This window comes from Lissotriton helveticus, chromosome 2_2 (assembly GCF_964261635.1).
Source record: "Lissotriton helveticus chromosome 2_2, aLisHel1.1, whole genome shotgun sequence".
NCBI lineage: Eukaryota > Metazoa > Chordata > Amphibia > Caudata > Salamandridae > Lissotriton > Lissotriton helveticus.
Genome location: NC_136060.1, coordinates 352,859,979 through 352,880,830, shown reverse-complemented (window position 1 = coordinate 352,880,830; position 20,852 = coordinate 352,859,979). Strand labels below are relative to the sequence as shown.

Below are 20,852 nucleotides of genomic sequence, written 5' to 3'. Positions count from 1 at the left end.
TTACACACTCATTCAGCCACTCACACACCCAATAAAGACCCAGAGAACCACTCTTATATCCACTCAAACCCACACAGGAACTCACACACCCACTCAGACACACACACACACTCACATACACACTCATAAAGCTAGTGACACATCCACTTACAGACCCGCACAGCCAGTGACACACCCACTCACAGAATCACTTACATACCCACAAAACTATTCACACTTACGCACAAGTTACTACTTGTGTAACGATATATCTGTAAGAGACATTAGTTAATGATAGATTCCTTACCTTAGAATATCCCCAGGCGTCAGACTGGATCCGGAACTTTTTTGCGTAGCAGTACCCATGCGCGTCGGTAGGCGTCGTCCGCGTCAGTCGTCGGCGCCGTTGATGACGTCGTCGGAGTACTTAGGCGCTGCCTCCGCGTGCTGACGTCAGCTCTTATACACAGCTTTTCCACGCCAGAAACGCAGAGCCATGATAAAAACCAACACTGGTGCCATGAAACTAGGGCCCTGAAAGGGGATGACCTTAACCCTAGATATCGGTTCGCAGAACAGGGAGGATGGGCGGGTCGGTAAGGAATCTATCACTAATATATCGTTACACAAGTACTAACTTGTGCATCTGAAGGAGACACGTTAGTGATAGATTCCTTACCTTAGAATAGATACCCCAGCAATACCAACCCCGGTGGTGGGTCTGCAAACCAATAATCACCCCAGAAAGTCCTGGAGGACGGAACGGCCAAAGAAGCCATCCCTCCGGACTTGGCTGTCCAGGCAGCAGTGTCTTGCGAACTTGTGCAGCGAGGTCCACGTAGCTGCCTGACAAATGTCCTGCAAGGGGACTCCCTGGCCCAGGGCAGTAGTAGTCGCCGTGGCCCGAGTGGAATGGGCCCTCAGCCCAACAGGAGGTTCCTTTTTAGCCAAAGAGTAGCATGCCTGGATGCACAACATGATCCACCGAGAGATGGTCAGTTTGTGCACCGCCCGTCCCTTCTTAGCGCCCACGTAACCAACAAAGAGTTGGTCATCCACCCGGAACTGGCAGGTGCGATCCAGATAGTATGAGAGCGCAAGTTTTGGGTCCAGACGGTGGAGCCTCTCTTCCTCTTTCGAGGGATGCGGAGGCGGAAAGAAGGTGGGCAAGGTGATGGACTGCCCGATGTGGAAGGCTGTGACTACCTTGGGCAGGAAAGAGGGTCTTGTCCGCAACACAACCTTGTCCGGATGGACAGAAAGGAAAGGAGGTTTGGAAGAAAGAGCCTGGAGCTCACTCACTCTCCGGGCAGAGGTGATGGCAACCAGGAAAGCAGTCTTCAGAGTAAGAAGGCGGAGAGGACAGTTATGAAGTGGCTCAAAAGGAGCGCACATCAGATAAGTAAGTACACGGTTCAAGTCCCACTGAGGCATCACGAATGGAACAGGAGGGAATGTGTGTGAAGCCCTTAAAAAACCTATTTACAATTGGGGACTTGAACAAAGATGGCTGATCAGGTAGCCTTAAGAAGGCGGAAAGGGCAGAAAGGTAGCCCTTGATAGTGCCCAGAGCAGAGCCCTGCTGGGCAAGAGAAAGAAGGAAGGGGAGAACCTCAGAAAGGGGGGCAGAGAGTGGATCCACAGCCTTTGCTGTGCACCATACCACAAATCTGTTCCACCTGCAGGCGTATACCGACTTTGTGGAGGGACGCCTGGCTGCCAGAATGACATTACAGACTTCAGGAGGCAAGTCAAATGGCCTCAACTGTCACCGCTCAATCTCCAAGCATGGAGGTGGAGACTGGACAGGTTCGGGTGGAGGACCGTCCCCTGCTGCTGCGACAGAAGGTCCTCCCGAAGAGGCAGACAAATCGGGGGATCGACAGGCATGCTGAGTAGCTCTGGATACCAATATCTTCGTGCCCAGTCCGGAGCCACAAGGATAACCTGGGCCCGGTCGCGCCTGATCTTCTTCAGCACTCTGGGCAGAAGTGGTATAGGCGGAAAGGCGTACAATAGACCGCAACTCCACTTGCGACGAAAAGCGTCTCTGAGCGAGTGCCGCCTTGGAAATTCCAAAGCGCAGAACTGATGACATTGCGCGTTCTCTTCTGTGGCGAATAGATCTAACCAAGGCTCTCCCTATTGCTGAAAGAGGCCTTGCGCCACGTCCGAGTTCAGATGCCATTCGTGATCCATCATACACCGAGGGCTGAGTTCGTCCACCCTGGCGTTCCGAGAACCTGCCAGGTGTTGAACCACCAGGGTCACGCCCTGATGTTCCAGCCACTGCCAGAGGCGCAGAGCCTCCTGGCATAGGGTCCATGACCCCACCCGCCCTGTTCGTTGCAGTACCACATGGGGGTGGTGTTGTCCGTGAACACCTGCACTACACTCCCCCGGACAGAGAGGAGGAATGCCTTCAGTGCAAGCCGGATCGCCCGCAGCTCCAGAAGGCTGATGCGGAGCTGGGACTCCGCCGGAGACCAGAGGCCTATGATCTCCGCCACTCCCATGTGCCCCCCCCCAGCCCTGGAGGGACGCGTCAGTCACAACTACGTGCTCCGGTTGGGGTAGGGAGAGGGATCTGCCGCTGACCCAATCGCGGTCCATGAGCCACCAATGCAACTGTCTTGCAGTGCCCTCCGAGATCAAGACATGGTCGGATAAGTTGCCCAGATGCTGGGCCCACTGAAACTTCAGGTCCCACTGCAGAGCCCGCATCCGCCACAGGGTGTGATGCACCACAAGGATGCAGAAGGCCATCAGCCCCAGAAGCCGCAGCGTCAACCTGACCGAGACTCGGGATAAAGGTTGAAAGATCGGAATCAGAGCCTGAATATCCCAATCCAGCTGTTCGGGAGGATAAACCCGAAACTGTGCCGAATCTAGAACCGCTCTGATGAAGAGGAGCTTCTGAGAGGGACACAGGTGTGACTTCGGCACATTGCTGGAGAACCCCAGCAGGTGCAGGAGGTCGACCGTAGTCTGGAGGTGGCTGACGACTGTCTGAGGCGAGCCCGCCTTCCACAACCAGTCGTCGAGGTAGGGGAAGACTGAAACCCCTAACCTGTGCAGATGAGCTGCGACTACCGCCATCACTTTCGTGAACACCCGTGGGGCGCTGGTAAGGCCGAAGGGGAGCACGGTAAACTGAAAGTGCTTGTGGCCTACCGTGAACCGCAGGTAACACCGGTGGGCCGGCAGGACGGGGATGTGAAAATAAGCGTCCTGCAAGTCCAACACTACCATCCAGTCTCCAGGGTCTAGGGCAGCTAAGACCTGAGCCAATGTCAGCATCTTGATCTTCTCCTTCCGGAGGAAGCCGTTGACGTTCCGTAGGTCCAAGATAGGGCGTAGGCCCCCTTTGCCCTTCTTGGGTACCAGAAAGTAGTGGGAGTAACAACCACACCCTACTTCTGGCCCCGGAACGCGCTTGATGGCCCCCTTGGCCAAGAGGGCCGACACTTCCTCTTGCAGAAGTTGCAAATGATCCCCCGACACGCGGTGGCACTGCGGTGGCATGGCTGGAGGGGTCACCTCGAAGGGGAGGGAGTAGCCCCTTCGGACGATTTGCAGCACCCACCTGTCCGACGTGACAGTGCGCCAGTGGAAGAGGTGATGGCGGACCCTGCCTCCAACTGGCGTCACATGGGCCTGAAAGCACGGACTAGGAGGGTTTTGAGGCGGGTACTGCAGGGGAAGGTGTGGACTGGCCTCGCCGTTGTCCCCGACCGCCGCCACGGCGGTTTCCACGGCCGCCACCGTGCTGTGTAGAAGTCTGCGGCGCGTGGCTGGCAGTACGTGTGGGAACGCCCCTTCCTTGGCCACGAAAGGAGCGAAAGGCACCCGTTTGCTGGCGTGGGACCGAGAGGCCCAAGGACTTGGCTGTAGCCCTGGAGTCCTTAAAACGTTCAAGCGCATGGTTGGCCTTCTCGCAAAAAGAGGCGATGGCCATCAAACGGCATGTCCAGGAGGGTGGCCTGGACATCGGCCGAAAAGTTGGCGGATCGAACCGCCACCGTCGTTGCCATCACTCTGCCCAGTGAGTCCGTGGTATCCAGCCCACACCGGATAGAGTATCGCGCTGCATCTCGACCCTCCGCAAGGGCTTGGGCGAGTTTAGCCCGGGCCTTCTCCGGGCATTGTGGCAGCACGTCCGCGACCGTGTCCCACAGGGTGTTGGTGTAGCGGCCCAAGAGGCATGCGGTATTGACAAACTGCAGTCCCAAACTCAGGGACGAGAACACTTTCTTTCCGAATTGCTCGTACCTCTTGGATTCCCGATCGGGTGGAGCCATCGGGAATGCGGTCTGGGAAGTGGAGGCCTGGATGACCAGGCTCTCGGGGATGGGATGGGTGGACTAAAAGCAAGGGTCGCCCGGGGCCGGGCGGTAGCGTCTGGCCACGTTCCTATCCACAGGCTGACCTGTAGCGGGCTTGGACCAAGTGCCCACAAGAACGTCAGACAGGGCCTCATTAAATGGCAGCAGAGGCTCAGTGGAGCATGCCTGCGGTTTAAGGACCTCAGTGAGGAGGTTAGTCCTCACGGCCGCGACGGGGAGCGTCAGGCCCAAGGCCTTGGCTGCCCGCATCAACACTACACTGTAGGCAGCCCCCTCCTCCGTAGCCACGGTGGGAGGGGAGATGAATCCAGTGGCTGGCAAAGTGTCAATACCACTGGCTTCCCCAAGCTCATATGTCCAGTCCTGTTGAGACTGGCACTCTTGTGCCAGAGGGTCCATAGACCCCTCCCAATCACCCTTCTTACCCATCTCCTGAAGTTCAGGGTCAACGGATGGGCCGGTTCGTGGAAATAGAAATCTCCAAACGACGTCGAGAGCGGCGCCGCTCCGGCGCCCGGACCGAATCGAGGGGAAGATTGGGGACGGCGTCGACAGGCTGAGCCGGCGCCGGCGAGGTCGTGAGGTCGACCGGCGAAGATCCGGAAGTGGATCCAGGGAGGGCCTGTGGCGCCGGGGCCGAAGCACCGGGCGCCGTCGGAGCCAAAGCACCCGACCCGCCATGCCCTCCAGCCGGGGACGCTGGGCCCGAAGGTGCCATGGAACCCAGCTGAGGAGAGAGGGACCTCATGGCCATGAGGTACCGCTCGACCTCCTCCGGCGTTGCATCATGCCCAGGGACCGGCAGGTGTGGGGCAGGATGCGGCACCTGCGACTCCGTCGGAGCCGCGTGGGTGGTGTCAATCGAACCCCCGGCCTCGTCGTGCGAGCGTCGGGGTGGGTCGGAGGAACAATGACGTCGCTCCGACCTCTCATGCCTCTGAGGAAGATCCTGACGACCGATGCCGACTCCCGGAGCTACGAGGACTCCGACCCCGCGACCAGTCCTTCGACCTCCTATGGGACCGGGACCTGGAACGGCGCGGGGCCGGAGCTCCAGTCGCTTGCGGGACCGCTCCCGCCCAGCCTTCGACGTCAGGGCCCGGTAGTCGGGGCAGGTGCGGTCGTCGTGGTCGAGGCCTAGACACGGAAGGCACCGGCGATGGGGGTCAGTAACCGACATCAGTCGGTCTCACCTGGAGCAAGGTTTATCAAAAAGTTTAGGCAAAAAGTGACTAAGGGGTAGAGCTCCTCTGGATCTGCGCTAGCTGGCGTGGAAAAAAGAAGAACTGACGTCAGCGCGCGAGGGCGGCATCTAAGTACTCAGACGACGTCATACCGGCGCTAACGACGCCGACGACGGACGGACGCCTGGGGATATTCTAAGGTAAGGAATCTATCACTAACGTGTCTCTTTCAGATACTCACATACCTATTTACAAAATCATACAGCCCCTCACACACCCAGTAAGACAGTGACAGTGGCCTTACATATCCACTCACACACTTGCACACACAGTTACACACTCAAACACCCACTAACATAGCCAGTTACCAATCCATGCAGCCACTTACATACCTAGACACTCATACAGTCCCTAACACACGCAGTCTCACACACAGCTACTTACACATCCAGTGCAACACTCACAGAGGCACTGATGCACTCACTCACATATCCACTCAACCACTCATACACCCAGTTAACCACCTGTGCAGCCACTCATATACCCATTTATACACCTTTACTCAGTTATTTACACACTGACATAACCACTTATGTAGCTACTCACTTGCTTATAGTGTGACATGTACTAGTATGTAATGTAAAGTTAAATGCATTCTATATTTGCTTTTTAGCTATCTACTTGTGTTTTAAGAGAAATGGAAGGTATAACGTGAGGTGAAAAAGAATTACAATTATGCTTTTGGACAGCATCCATAAACTGGGCAGCAGATGACATTTTTTGTGGAACTGGCATATGGAATTTGCCACAATGAGTTACCATGTCTTGAAGTTTTGGTGAAACAGCAGAGATGGTAACCATCTGGTTGGGTGGTAAGGGTCCCACTGATGATCTAGCTGCTGATCGTAATGCACCACCTTCTCTCCCTCTCATCATCTCGTCATACATCCTTGTACGTATTGTTTTCAGATATTTCCACATAGAATATGTGCCATGTGAATACTTCTCCTCCCAACCTCTTGACAGTTAACAGAGTGTGTATATCCAATTACAGATCAGAGAACTAAAGCTCTCTCCCACCTTATTAACTCTTTAAACCTAGTGGGCCGTGTCTTCAAGGGTGGAATGGAAAAAAGTATATTTAGTAATCATAAACCCCTATGGTTTGATTTTGTCATATTTCGCATACCTCTGTGTGATGAATGCATGTTGGACTACATGTCCCAGAAATCTTGGGGCTTCAGTTTTACTCTGTCTTCACTTTCTAATTTTCTATATTGGCTCCGTTTTCCTGCGAGCGGGTGCTTGTCACTATCGTTCTGTGAGGAGAGGAAGACTATAGGATCCCGAAGAGCCTGTCGAGAGGCGGAATAAGTATTCTTGAAGCCCAGCGCGGCCGCGCTGGATCAGGAAGCCTCAGGAGGAAAAGATACGCGGTGAGCGTTTTCCGTGGTTGAGGTATTTGAGCGGGACTTTTATACGCGAGAAACAATTCAGATTCAGACGCGTTTCTTCATGCCTGCACCAAGACGGATAGTTAGTTAAGCGCATGCCGCGCTGGATTAGATAGGCTTGCTTTGTGTTGCACAATACCGTGCTTCAATTGGAGGAACATTGACGTTTATTGGGATCTGAGAGGAGCCACTTTTGCTTGAAGGACAGTTTGCATTTCAACAGAGAACATAACGAATGTCTGAGTTGGAAACTATTGGGAGCAGATAAGTACTGTTACAAAGTGGTTCTCAAAACTCCTTTTAGTAATTACGAACTGCTTTGTGAAGCAGAATTACTTTTGGTTTTTTCTTTTCTTTCTTTTTCTATTTTGTGCTTTTTTGTATATACGAGCAACGGCAGTAGTGTTTAACAGTAAGTTAATACACACACATAGTAGATTTATAGAAAGAAGTCTAGAGTGTATGTGTGTATGATTTGTGCTCTTGTCTTTCAGGGTCCTGGGTTCGGAGGAAGTGAATTCTCCACGCATGTTACAACCCGCACCTGCTGATTTACACTACAGCTACTTTATGGTTTCTTTCTCCACTTTTCCCCTTCCCTCGTTGTGATACCCTTGTTAGAGTTGTCTGATTACTCGCAGGAGGTACTTCGCACGGGGGAGGTTGGAAACAAGCATCAGACATCGCTCCTGCTGTATTTGGCGATATGAGGTTAGTCCACTCATGATCAGTTTATGACAGAGTGACAAGCCTACGGTACCATACAGCCCGAGCGATGGATACTAACACCGTTTTGCAATCGTTGTTGGAAACATTAACTGCCTTGCGTATGGAAATGGACGCTTTTAGAGGGGAAAACACCGAATTGCGTAACGACTTGGTTACAATGAGGCGGGAGGTTGCTGGTCTTTCTAGGGGTAGTCCTTCAGGAACACATGGGGGTTCGTACATTAGGCATTGGACCCTCCCTCCCCCTGCAGCTAGAGACCCTACTCCGGTTCAGTCAGGGGCAGTGGGTCCTTCCTCTATTCAGGTTATTCAACCACTTCAATTGCCTCTTTCTCCTCCGGAAAGGTATTATGGGGATCCCAAGAAGTTCGGTATATTCTTGGGGCAGTGCAAGTTGCACTTTATGTGTAAGCCTGCCGTCTTTCCGAACGACCAATCAAAAACAGCATTTGTTATGTCTTATTTGGGGGGCAATGCTGCCACTTGGTCCTTTCCTTTAATAGAAAGGAATGATCCGGTCCTGATGAATTTTGACACCTTCTGTGAGGAGATGAGAAAACTATTTGATAGGAAGGCTCATTCACTGTCTTTAGATAGAGAACTCATTACGTTGAGGCAAAGAACACAAGATCTCTTGACATATATCACCCATTTCAATCGATTGGTAGTAGAAACGGAGTGGCCATTGAATAAGCGTACATCCCTGTTCTATCAAGGATTGCGAAGCGAATTAAAAGATGTTCTGGCGCAAGTTGTACATATGCCTGAAACCTGCGACGAACTTATCGATTTGACAGTTCAGTTGGATCATCGTTTGTTGGACAGAAAAGGAGATAAACAGCGAGGTGATTCTCGACTACTGTTTAATAGACCAAGAGCGATGGCAGATGATCACAACTCTTCTGCGGATGGTTTTGAACCTATGCAAGTAGGCGGTATAAGAGGTCCCATCAGTAACGAAGAAAGACAAAGAAGAAGGCAGCTGAAGCTGTGTATGTACTGTGGGAAGGCTGGTCATTTCATCAAGAATTGCTCCGCTAAGACTAAATTCCCCTTTAAAAACAAACAAGAAGGCAAGAAGGTGCCGGTGGTGGAATGGATGGACGAACCGGCGGGAAACGATCATCCTCAAACATGATGGAGACTCCTTGTTTGAGGGTGGAGAAGAAGGAGGTCTCTCCCGCCCTGATTAATACTATACAGAATTTGGTGGCTCATATGAATGTATGCGTAACCTTAGAAGTGTCTACAGGAAGATTCATACTGGTTCACGCTCTTCTGGATTGCGGGGCTACAGGAAACTTCATCGACCAGAAGTATGCGCGTGAATTGGGCATATCATGCATTAAGAAATTGAGACCTGAACCTGTGAAGGCAGTAGATGGCACCGAATTAACCTCTGGACCCGTGTGTTTTCATACGCACCCTATTCCGATGCAGATGGGATTGACACACTTTGAAGTTATTCAATTTGATCTTATCGATGCTCCGAACTTTAAGGTGATATTAGGTATGCCGTGGCTTACTATGCATGATCCTCACGTGCAGTGGGCAGCAAGAACTATTGATATGAATTCTTCGTTCTGTGCAGAAAACTGTACGAAGGAAAGGACTACGTCGTCATTGTTGAATCAAGACAATCCTGCTGTACTGTTGGCGTCAGGATGCAAGACTCAAAGTGTCTGTCTAGTTTCATCTTTACCTAACATCTATTCTGAATTCATGGATGTTTTCAGTGAAAAGGAAGCGAATAAACTACCCCCGCATAGGGAGTATGATTGTGTCGTCGAATTGGAACCAGGCGCAAGCATTCCGTGTAGCCGCATATACGCGCTTACTGAAGCTGAGAACGCGTACTTGCAATCGTATTTGCGAAAATTGTTGGCTTCCGGATTCATACGCCCTTCCACTTCTCCTGCCTCATCTCCGCTTTTTTTTATACCGAAGCGTGAAGGAGGATTGAGGGCTTGCATCGATTTTAGAGCCATCAATAAAGTCACGAAGAAGAACAGGTATCCTCTCCCCTTGATACCAGTGTTGTTGGACCAGCTAAAGGGTGCTAAGGTCTATACCAAATTGGATCTGAGAGGAGCGTACCACCTGGTAAGAATGAAGCAAGGGGATGAGTGGAAAACCGCTTTTCGTACTAAGTATGGGCTGTATGAATACTGTGTGATGCCCTTTGGCCTATGCAATGCCCCTGCAGCCTTCCAGTTTTTTATGGATGAGGTATTAAGAGGGTTGTTGGATGTGTCATGTATCGTGTATATTGACGATATTTTAATTTACTCCAAGACTGAAGATCTGCATATACAACATGTGAAGGCCGTACTGCAACGGTTGCAACAACATACGCTGTTTGCTAAGCTTGAAAAGTGTTTGTTCCATGTCAAAGAGGTGGAATTCTTGGGATATGTCATAGGTCCAGGGGGAATATGCATGGACAAGAAGAAAATCGATGCCATCATCCATTGGCAGTCCCCTACCAGTGTGAAAAGTCTGCAAAGCTTTCTTGGATTCTCCAATTTTTATAGGAGGTTCATCAAAGGATTTTCCTTCATAATTCAACCTATGACATTGCTTTTACGCAAAGGAGTCTCTTTTTCTTGGAATGAGTCAGCAGAAGCTGCTTTTCAGACTTTGAAAACCTGTTTCACTAGTGCTCCTGTTCTACGGCATCCCGACCCGGAACGAGTATTTGTATTGGAGACAGATGCTTCTTACTTCGCATTGGGGGGAGTACTGTCACAGAGGCACCCTGACACTGGGCAGTTACACCCCGTGGCATACTATTCTAGGAAACTGTCCACTTCTGAAATCAACTACAGCATAATGGATAAAGAGTTGCTTGCAATCAAACGTGCATGCGAGGAATGGAGACACCATTTAATGGGGGCCAAACACACGGTGGAGATCTTTACAGATCACCGCAATCTTCTGTTTTTGAAAAGTGCTAAGGCCTTAACCCCCAGGCAACTCAGATGGTCTTTGTTCTTCGCTGATTTTGACTTTGTTATAAAGTACCGTCCAGGACCCCAAAATGGGAAGGCGGATGCCCTTTCTAGACCTGTGCTTTCCAAGGATTTGGTTGTGATGAATGAAGACCCTCCAAATATCTTGCATGGGGCCACATTTCAAGCTGACATTGTAGCCGTGACAACCACAGATGGTTTCCTGGACGCTGTGAGAGAACAGTGTGACGTTACAGATGTACCTGCATGGTTGACTGTGGATCCTTTGCATCGTTGTATAAGAGACGAGTTGCTGTTCTATGATAAGCAGTTATACATTCCACCAGGCCCCTTGCGTCAACTGGTATTACAATGGACTCATGATTCTCCATTGGGGGGTCATGTGGGGCAGCAAAAGACATTGCAGAACTTGTCTCGATATTTTTGGTGGGGGTCGATGAAAAGAGACTCCAGGGAATACATCACTGAATGTTCTATTTGTGCGCAAGCCAAAACCAGCCACCAGTCCCCAGTAGGGTTAAGATCAATCCCTGTGCCCCCTGCACCGTGGCACACGGTTTCTATGGATTTCATCGTGGAAATGCCCGTCTCAAGGAGTTACACCACCATTCTTGTCGTAATCGATCATTTGACAAAGATGGGGCATTTCGTGGCTTTGAGTAAATTACTATTGGTATTGAGAGGAGTCTCAGGAAGTCGGGGGACCAGTAAACGCCCCTGCAGCTGTCCTGCTTTTTAGGTGAGTGGTCAGGTCACGACACCAGACTGCCAGTTTGTAAGCATGCACCAAAGCAGAAAGGGGTGCTCAGCTTTGTACAAGGACCACGTCATTGTTATCAGTCATCACTCTCACTGCTCACATAGAAAGGCCGGCACTAGGGTTTGCTTGAAGGGTCCATTTATTTACCCAAGTGGCAAAGGTTAACCCATCTCAGCTAACTTGTAGCCTTGCTCACAACAACAAGCTCCATTTGTTAGGTGCCATAAATACCCGTTCACCTTCCAAGTGCCACAGTAAACTAGAAAGGCTTACTATGTCTTTGTTATCGTAGCTAGTGGACATGGTTATACAATTCTGACACTGTCCATGATTCAAAGTTCAAAATTCTTGATCTCAAACATGCATAATTTGTATAGCCCAAGTGGACTGGGATGTGTGATTCGACTTGATCAATTGCCTGCTTGGTTTAAACATAATTCTATATGGTTGAATTTAACTGGAGTAGCTCACCTGGGCTATACTTAGTCTGAATAAGTCCTTTTGCTGAGGACATGCTTCTTCCAAAGACCAATACTTCTGGAAACTCATGTAGTACGGATTTGTTTTATGTAAAGACACACCCATGTTGAGGCAGGTAGGATGAACAGTCACTCAAAAGAGTACAAATATGTGATTACTGCTGTGAACATGGTGTAATCTGGTGACGTGATTGCCAGTTATTCACTGCCTGTGTTGCACATGGTTCTGCACTGTTGTCTCAGTCACCCAGGCCCTTGTCACCAGCAGACTGGACTATGGCAACACTCTCTATGGAGGAACATTAGCCAAACACCAGAAACGACTACAACGCATAGAGAACACCTTTGCATGCCTCATCCTCAACATCCCCCGCCACAGCCACATCACAGCACACCTGAAAGACCTTCACTGGCTCCCCGTCAACAAGAGGATCACCTTCAAGCTCCTCACCCACACACACAAAGCTCTACACAACTCCGGACCAGCGTACCTCAACGAACGACTCACCTTCTACACCCTGAACCGCCAGCTTCACTCCGCCAACCTCACCACCGTCCCCAGCAGCCGTCAAGCAACCGCCGGTGGCAGATCGTTCTGCCACCTGGAACACCCTTCCCCATACGCCTACGACAGACCCAGGACCTATTGCCCTTCAGGACACTCCTCAAGACCTGGATAATCGAGCAGTAGCAGCAACCCTCCCCCCCCCCAGCGCCTTGAGACCCTCACAGGCGAGTTGCGCGCTCTACACATGTACTGATTGATTGATATGATTGGATGAGGAAAAGTTAGCAGTTAATTATAGGTGATAAGGCACTGGGGAGTGTATGAGCACCTGGAACAGTATTTTGTGGCTACATAGCCCTATTTGCCATCAGTAGATGGGCAAATGTGAAGCGAGCAGATGCTGTTTATTGGGTGCCTTTCTTGGTCAGTCTGTTTCCTAAAGGCAGGAGGCAGCCAGACTCTGGTGACCCATGTTAGAATAGACTCTCTCATAGGGCCAAGTTGTGAGTGTGTGTGTGTATATTTTCAACTGATACTGCACAGAATGTATTAGTTCTGCGTCTCCTCGTGAAGCTTCCATAGATGCCGCCTAAATTACGCCTGCTTATTGGGTGTCTGATTGTGGGGGACTAACACTACTGTACCTCTATTATATAAAGTGTTGTTGGGGGAAATTTTGCAATGCTGCTGGTCATGCTGCACGGTTCTGTGTGTGAGAGAGATGCTTGCATTGCTGATGCCCATTACTTACCTGTTCTGCGATTGTTGTCTGTGTCACACTGAAGACTGAGAAAAAATGTCAAGATGCCAAAACTAAAAAAATGTGCACTGTCAATGCCTGCTTCCTTTGTTCTAGCCGATAGGAACACCGTTTTTCCTCTGCCAGCATGATAGTAGCAGATTATGTATGTTACAATGTCAACAATTATATTAAATACATTATGTACTATATATTTGAAATTTACATGAATTGAAAGGAAAATATATGTTATAGAAGCGACTTGGAGAGAGCCAAAATACTACGATAATGTAAAATATCTCCTGACTTATAAAATGTACCTCCAGGTTAGTCTGTTCTCCATACAGGTCCCAGATTTTTCTTCTTCTTACATCCAGTCCCTTACCACGGTGCTAAAATGTGTAATGGACTGTATTATTATAGGAGAAATGCAGGATCATTATCTAGATGCAGATATTACAAAACAAAAGCCTCAGTCACAGATCAAGCTATGTGTACGAATGGTTACTGGGTATGTTATGCGGCTGCACTTGTAAACATTACATTTGTCATAGATTGTCCAGAAATGAAGTAAGCAGGAACACATTTCGTTGTCCAATTTTTCAAAATATTTTGTAAGGAACCCATCTGCCCACTGCGAGACCCAGCCAGAACATCAATTAACAACATCTGAGAACAGACAGCCAGTGACCTCGAAGTTTGTCAAATCATGTCAGATCACGGGTGGAGACACAATGCAGGAGATGTCTTCCAGAGGATGGGGAGGACAACTTCAAATAAGTGAGAATTGTCTTTCTCAGCTGCAGTATTGTTGTAATTTGCACTGCCACGCATGAAACATCATGTCAACAAGTTGTCATACTGCAACGAAAATCACCAGGGAAAAGTTGCCACAAAAATGTTGTTCCAGAAGACATGGTTCCTCTTGCTAAATGCCGTTATATACCGGACTACGGAAAAAATGCCACATGTTAATATACAAGCAAACTGCCATGTCCAGCCAAGCGCTGGATTTACCCAAAACGGACAAGATACTTCCTTCGGTAACGCCTTATCTGGTAGAGACATGATTTAGCCGCAGATTCCATACCTTCTAACTTCTAGGCGATAGGTTGGATCTGGAAGATATTTGATAGCAGTACCCCTGTGTGCCGGTAAGTGGCGTCGGTCGACTCTGCCTGACGTCGTAGGTGTTGTGTTCACTGTTGTTGTGACGTCCGCGTCATCAATATAACCGCCACTCCGGCACTCTGCTGTCAGTACTTTTCACGACTTTGCACGCCAGAAGCGCGCAGCCATGAAGTGACTGACTGTGGTGTGTTAAAAAAGGCAACTAGGGCCCTTAAAGGAAAAAAGCCCTCAATACTAGAACCAATCCGCAGTGATGGGAGGATGGGTGAGTCGGCAAGGAATCTGCGGCTAGATCATGTCTCTACCAGATAAGGCGTTACCGAAGATAAGAAACTTGCCCATCTGATAGAGACATCTAGCAGCAGATTCCTCACATTTGAACAGATACCCAAGCAATACCATCACCCGGAGGAAGGACTGTGGAAATTTTAGACCAGGTAGTCCTGCAAGAAAGAGCAACCAAATGCGGGCGTGTTAGCCGCCGTCCTATTAAGATCAGGCTTCCCCTTCCGGGACCGCTCTTCATTTTACAGATTACTTCTCACAAAGTTACTTTTGCGAATAGCAGGAATTCATTCCATTCCAGAGAGAACAGGAAGGATTTTGTTGCGTTCTTCATAGAGTTAAAAACAACTTCTGAACACTGCCAACACTACTCCCAAAGACTGTTCGCCGCGTGGCTGATCCACACCAATAAACCAACAACGACTGGAGTTTCCATGGATTCTGGCTAACAAGAAGTAAAGCTACATAGTGGTAGGTACAGGCTTTCTACGCGTAGATTTACTCGCGTTAGTACTTTAGACGTGAACTAGATGCGTCAGAGAAGCCTCGCGAGAAATATGCCACCTACCTCCACCGTGGTTTTGATATTTATACCTCAGAATTGCCCCCCCCCCCCCATAAAAAATTACCACGGATGGTATAGCTTAGGCAGAACTTTTTATTGTAGGAGACATTTTTCTGAACGTTTTGAAAGTCTTTGGCTTACAGGAGGATTGCACGCCTGCAAACCAAGTCAGCCAGCTGGTCCTGCTTTCTACTGCAAATTTTACTCGACACCCAAAATGATCGATTTAAAAAGCCAAAATGAAATTCCAGGTGCCACCGCTAGATGGCAGCATCTGCAAAGTTTATGAATATAGAGCAGATTGATTTTACAAAACATCTTTGTATTAACCTCCAGCACAAACAGCCAAGGCCCAAATTGGTGTGTATATACTTTGCATTTTAGTTTACTGTTATGTAGCTACTCTACTACTCAATATATTTCCACATTTTACAATGTCTAATCAGTTTAGATGGTGCCGTTCGCTATCTTTGCATTATTAAATAATGGAAACTAAATGTCAGAATGCAGATTGTGCTGCTGTGCTACCAGTGTTCTCGGTCTCCCCTCTACACTTAAAGCTCTCGCGGGAGTGACGAGCGATGGGATGCCCATGCACCCGGAGTGGTGCTGGCCTTCATGAAACACCCCAGCACTGGAGGCACCTCACATCTGACATGCCTTCCCCAAAGGCAATAAAACAAAGTGTCCGGGAAGGCACAAGATGCCACCAGCACTGGCTGCACCAACTGATGGAGAACACTTCATTACCATGACCTGCAATTACCAGTGGCCATAGGCAATTAATGTTGATGTGATAGCCATATGCCCCCTCTACACTTAGCAATGCATCTCGGTGTGCATCCCCGTAAAGCATTGGAATGAGACAGAGGGTCAGCAGTGTGATCTTTTTACTGTGATCCAATGGGGCACCTTTAGTACCAAATAGTATAGCCGTTTATCTCGGACCAAACATAGGATGGGTGGCATTGATATTTTTCAAATTAAGTATAGATACCATTGCAATAATCCAAATTCGATATTGCCACTGCGATCACTAGTGTGATTTTTCACAAATATGCAAAAGTAGGGCCCCTCTGAGATGCGAGCAGTACAAAGATGACTTATGTGCTTGATAAAAAGGGCCCTCTGAAGTCCCCCACCCCCACACACTTGTAGCAAAGGACCTCGCATTACGCCCCTGCTGCGTCAGAAAGAGAGACGACCCTCCCCATGTATATCAGAGGGTCCCATGCTCTGCTGGTGCCTCACTCACTCCGAAAAGCCCTCACAAAAGTGGAGAGCAGTCTCACTGTACTTTGTTGTAACACATGCAATTCCCGATGAATGAACATTTAATAATCGAAGCTGAAACACAAATAACGTTCAGATATTTTACCCTGAACTGACGTCCTGTCATAGAAGTTCACTTACAAGAGCGTGTATTGGTTTTTAAAATGTTGCCTTTTTTTTACTGGTCCTTTCTAAAGTGACTGTAGCACAGTCAGTGTACACATTGCCTTAATACATATAGCCAGTAGGGAGTGGGTGAGTGCCTCCTCCTATTCCTCAGTACATTCTGGGTGAAGAAATGTTTTCAGAATCCAGGTTGTAGTTTCACATATATGTATTTATATTTATTTGTTCAATATTCATTGCATGTTAAGGCAAAGAGAGCTTTCAAACAGCCAACACGCGTTTCGCCCTTCTGTGGTCATTCGGACCAGCGCTTCCTCAGGGCTTGTTTCAGGTTCATATTAGGTCTTTGAATTTCAATTAGAATCTGGTAGGTTCCGAAAAGAAATTTCTAAGCAGCATTAATCGAGTTGCCGTCTGTCAGCAAAAAGGGTCATCATTTCTGGTTCTAATAGCGTCCAGGTAACTGCCTGTAGCTTCAGTTTTTGTGTGCCCATCTATGCCAGCCAACTTGTGCCCTCATGTGCGGTTCACAGTGTTCCAACATGTATCATTGAACCTAGAGGGTGCCTGTGGACGTGTATATCGGTTCATCATCAGGTACCTGCCTTTGCCCTGTTCTACCCTATCACTGAACCCATGCTCTACCAGGCAAATTTTGTATGAGACTTTCGGTTGTTCTTAGTAAGTACAAACATCGCACTCCACTTGTGTCAGCGTGTGTCTAGTCACCACTTTGCTTGCCAGTGGCTGCAGTACACATCTGCAGCTTTTATCTCAGTGCTCTACTCTCTCTCTCTCCAGTCTTTGCTTGTGCACTCGTTCCGTCTGACCTCTACTCCCACTCTCCTGCCTCTGGTGTCTACTCCCTCTATCTCTCCCTCCCTCATTGTTCTTTCCCTCACTCCTTTCCTGCAGTGTGCTACCTACAAGAATCTCTAAATGGTTCTCTTTATATCTTTCTCTGTGCTTAGCTCGTCACTCCTGTCCGGCAGGCTGCTCCCTCACTGGTTGCAGTGTTGTGACTGGATCTGGAAGATTTTCCAGCAGTCCCCCTGAGCGCCGGTAGGTGGGGTCGTTCGGCTGCGCATCAGCATCGGAAGTGATACTTAGTACCTGGATAGGTGCCATCTCGGCGAGCTGTCAGTTACTTTTACGACTTTCTACGCCAGCAGTGCAGCGCTACAATGTTGTAATGACAAGTTGTTTTTGTCTCTTTAAGAACAACTTGTCTTCCCCGTGCGCCTGTGCACGGGCGCTGTTTTCATTTAATGTCCACTTCGCATTCTGGTGTTCTCATCTGCCCTGCTCTAACTGTTTACTTTGGCAGTTACGACGAGAGCACCAGAATGAGCGGTTGTGGGTTGTTTCTTCTCCCATGCTCATTACCTTAATAAACACTTAAAAAGTGCAACACTTCCTGTATTTCTTCACGTTCAGCGACGATCTGTATGTGTCCAAACAACCCACCGACCGTCTCAGATGTTTTGTAGCCATTTTTCGGAATTGACATGGCTGTCTCCAGATCCTCTTCCGACCTCCCGCTGTAGCTGCGCCTTAGACGACAGACCTCCTTCTGCAGGCTGTGCCTCCATCAACGTGACAACGCATTGCGCATGCTCTGAAGGGGTTTCAGGAAGATTTAGGGTGATTTGCATACCCCGCTCACCTACGTTTGCCGGCGAAGTTGGTTACCTAGCACCCTGAGTTTACATCGCTGTTTCTTCACTAAAAAGCACTGTTTCTTCTGCTTTCTTCTACGCGGAAAGTCAATTACAGGCTGGTTAGTATTGCCTGCGCTTCGGTGATAGGCACACCTTTTATTTAATTTGTTTTTTGGAATTGTCTGCCCACTCAGTGACAGGATCACTATCCTACATTCAATACTGTGTCCTCAATACTTTTAAGCCAGCCTGCATATTCAATGACAGATGCACTACCAATTTAACTTTGTGAAATAATTCTATTTGGCTCACTTTTTATTTGGGATCTTGTACACTTATTGTAGGAAGGTGGATACCCGACTATGGTTACCCCAGATGTTTTGTCTTGTGTTTAGCTGGTTTTCGACTTAGTTGTCCTGGGATCCTGCTAATCAGGTCCCCAGGCTATCTGCTCTCTCTGTAAAATGGACTCCATGTACTTTAGGTACCTATAATAAATATAGGGATACCTGCAGACTATGGGCGCTCAACCCAATGCTATCTGGGCTACTGTATTAAACTCTCATAAGATTGGTGCACCTAGAGGTAAGATGCGTATCCTACATCTACAACTTTCAAAGAAAGCAACAAATTCTACAATGACCTCTGAGCACACTTGAGTCAAAATTCTGTACGTCACTAATACCAATATTTAGGCAAGAGTCATTCAAATCCAAAATTCAAAATTTCATAAATTAAATGTCCAAATTCCAAAGGGTTGGTGTTCCTTGTTGTTTATTTTCTTGCTTCAGTATTCACAAAAGATGGTACAACAGCCAACACGTGTTTCGTCGTGTACAATATAACACACTGACTTCTTCAGGGCTGAAACCAAATAAAATTACCCACAGTTACTACACGCAATACGTATGGCTAGTGTGAAGAAGTAAGTCCAAAGCACCTACTTAGTAGTGTAGTAGTCCGCTGAGTGTGTAGTATTCAGGGAAAAGAAAGAAAATAGTAAAGCCACTGCTGTTAGACTATACACCTATATTTTGTGGATAGGGCTATAGGCCCACTACCAAGAAATGAAATTAGATATTAGTGTATCAAGAATGGCATAGCCTAATTTTATATTCACCCCAATATCCACTGTCTTTTAACATCAGAAGTAGTTCATAAATCCAGTAAATTATATTTCTGTAATGAAAAGACCTTATATCAGCCTCTTTTGATTCCAAACATTGACATAGATCACTTAACCAATTGTATACAGCCTCACCATAAACATAAGTATATTGAAACGAGTAGAATTACCTCTATTAGTTCTCGTTCTCAATACTCTATACCAAAATTCCCATTTGGTTCTTCCAATATTCAAATTTCGATCTCACTCTGCAATTAAAAATATATGTTTTTGCTGAGACCTATATTTCGTGTAAATAGTGAGAGTAGTCTTATTATCTTATTACCATCACACTTACCCAAACCTTAACGGGTGGGTTCATATTCTTGCCAATATTATTGCTTAGTTTCTTCTTATCAGGACTGTAACGATAAGCAATACATTTTACTCACTATTAAACTTACTAGTACTACACAATTTAACTAACGTGAGTGTAGTAAACACAACTCACCTTACATGTGGACTATACTTAGATGAGGGAAATTCTCTAAAGTATTCTCCGATTATGGGTTACGAATCCTATTAAAAACAAAATTACGCACATAGTAGTGTTACCCTTATATCGTGTCGGACTCCATACATACTCTTATTCTAATAGGCTCACCTTTACGGTGATTCTCCTTACTCGTGAGTTCCCTCGTCCTAAGATAGATGCTTTCCTTCTGTCTCTAAAACATACATTGAACATATCATCAGAATTTGTATCTCCCAAATCTACCTTCTATATTCAAAGAAGTTGTGTACACTCACCCACGTCAAGATAATAGTTATAACCGGAGGTCGTTACTATCTGTATTTATCGAGTTTCAATTCTAAAGTGGGAAACGAAAGTATAAGAATGGTCAATATCACTTCCTATAAAGTAACCAAAGTAACTGAATTATGTTACGATACCGCTCACCCAATTTCTTATCACGATTTCGTCACAACCTCCATATTAAGTAATCCTCCTCCTGAATAAAAATGAATAAAACAATATTTCAAAATCCAACCTATTGATCAAAATCCCGCAAAGCTAGGATGTCTCCACGATATAAACAGAATCTTCTACCTCAGTACGGGTGGATAATCCTCTTTCAATCACCTCGGCGTCTAGCACCGGCGCCATCTTGTAAAGTCTATTTATGTTCATTCTCCCCGGGCGCCATGTTTAGGTACCTACCTAATTGGATATTGGGTCACTGTTATGAGTCCCTGTACAGTGTACCATAGGTACCCAGGGCATAGGTGCACCCAAGGCCTACCAGGGGCTGCAGCATATCTTATGCAACCCCTGGCTGGCCATCCAAACTGACACAACTGGCTGATCACTCAGTTGGGGCAAGGTTGTGTAATCACCCCTTGCTTAGATATAGTATCCCTATATCTAACCTTATATCTAGACACATATACACCTATAAGTCACTCCTATGGCAGGCCTTAACAATCCTGGAGGCAGAGTGCTTGGTTTTATGTGAGATGAGGCTCTAGCATGAGCTGAGCCTGTCTGCAGCTTTC

The 20,852-nt window shown here is 47.8% G+C and overlaps 1 protein-coding gene across 2 annotated transcripts in view; it reads right to left on the bottom strand.

Annotated features, from left to right (window-relative positions):
* The window catches only part of TRMT44 (tRNA methyltransferase 44 homolog), a 275,854-nt gene that overhangs the window by 99,012 nt on the left and 155,990 nt on the right, over nt 1-20,852 (bottom strand). The window contains exon 6 of one of the 2 annotated variants that reach the window (XM_078678533.1): nt 13,471-13,542. The exons of the other annotated variant lie outside the window; for it this stretch is intronic. Coding sequence (XP_078534659.1) covers nt 13,471-13,542 — 72 coding nt within the window. The remainder of the gene's footprint in view (nt 1-13,470; nt 13,543-20,852) is intronic. 2 annotated transcript variants of the gene reach the window in all.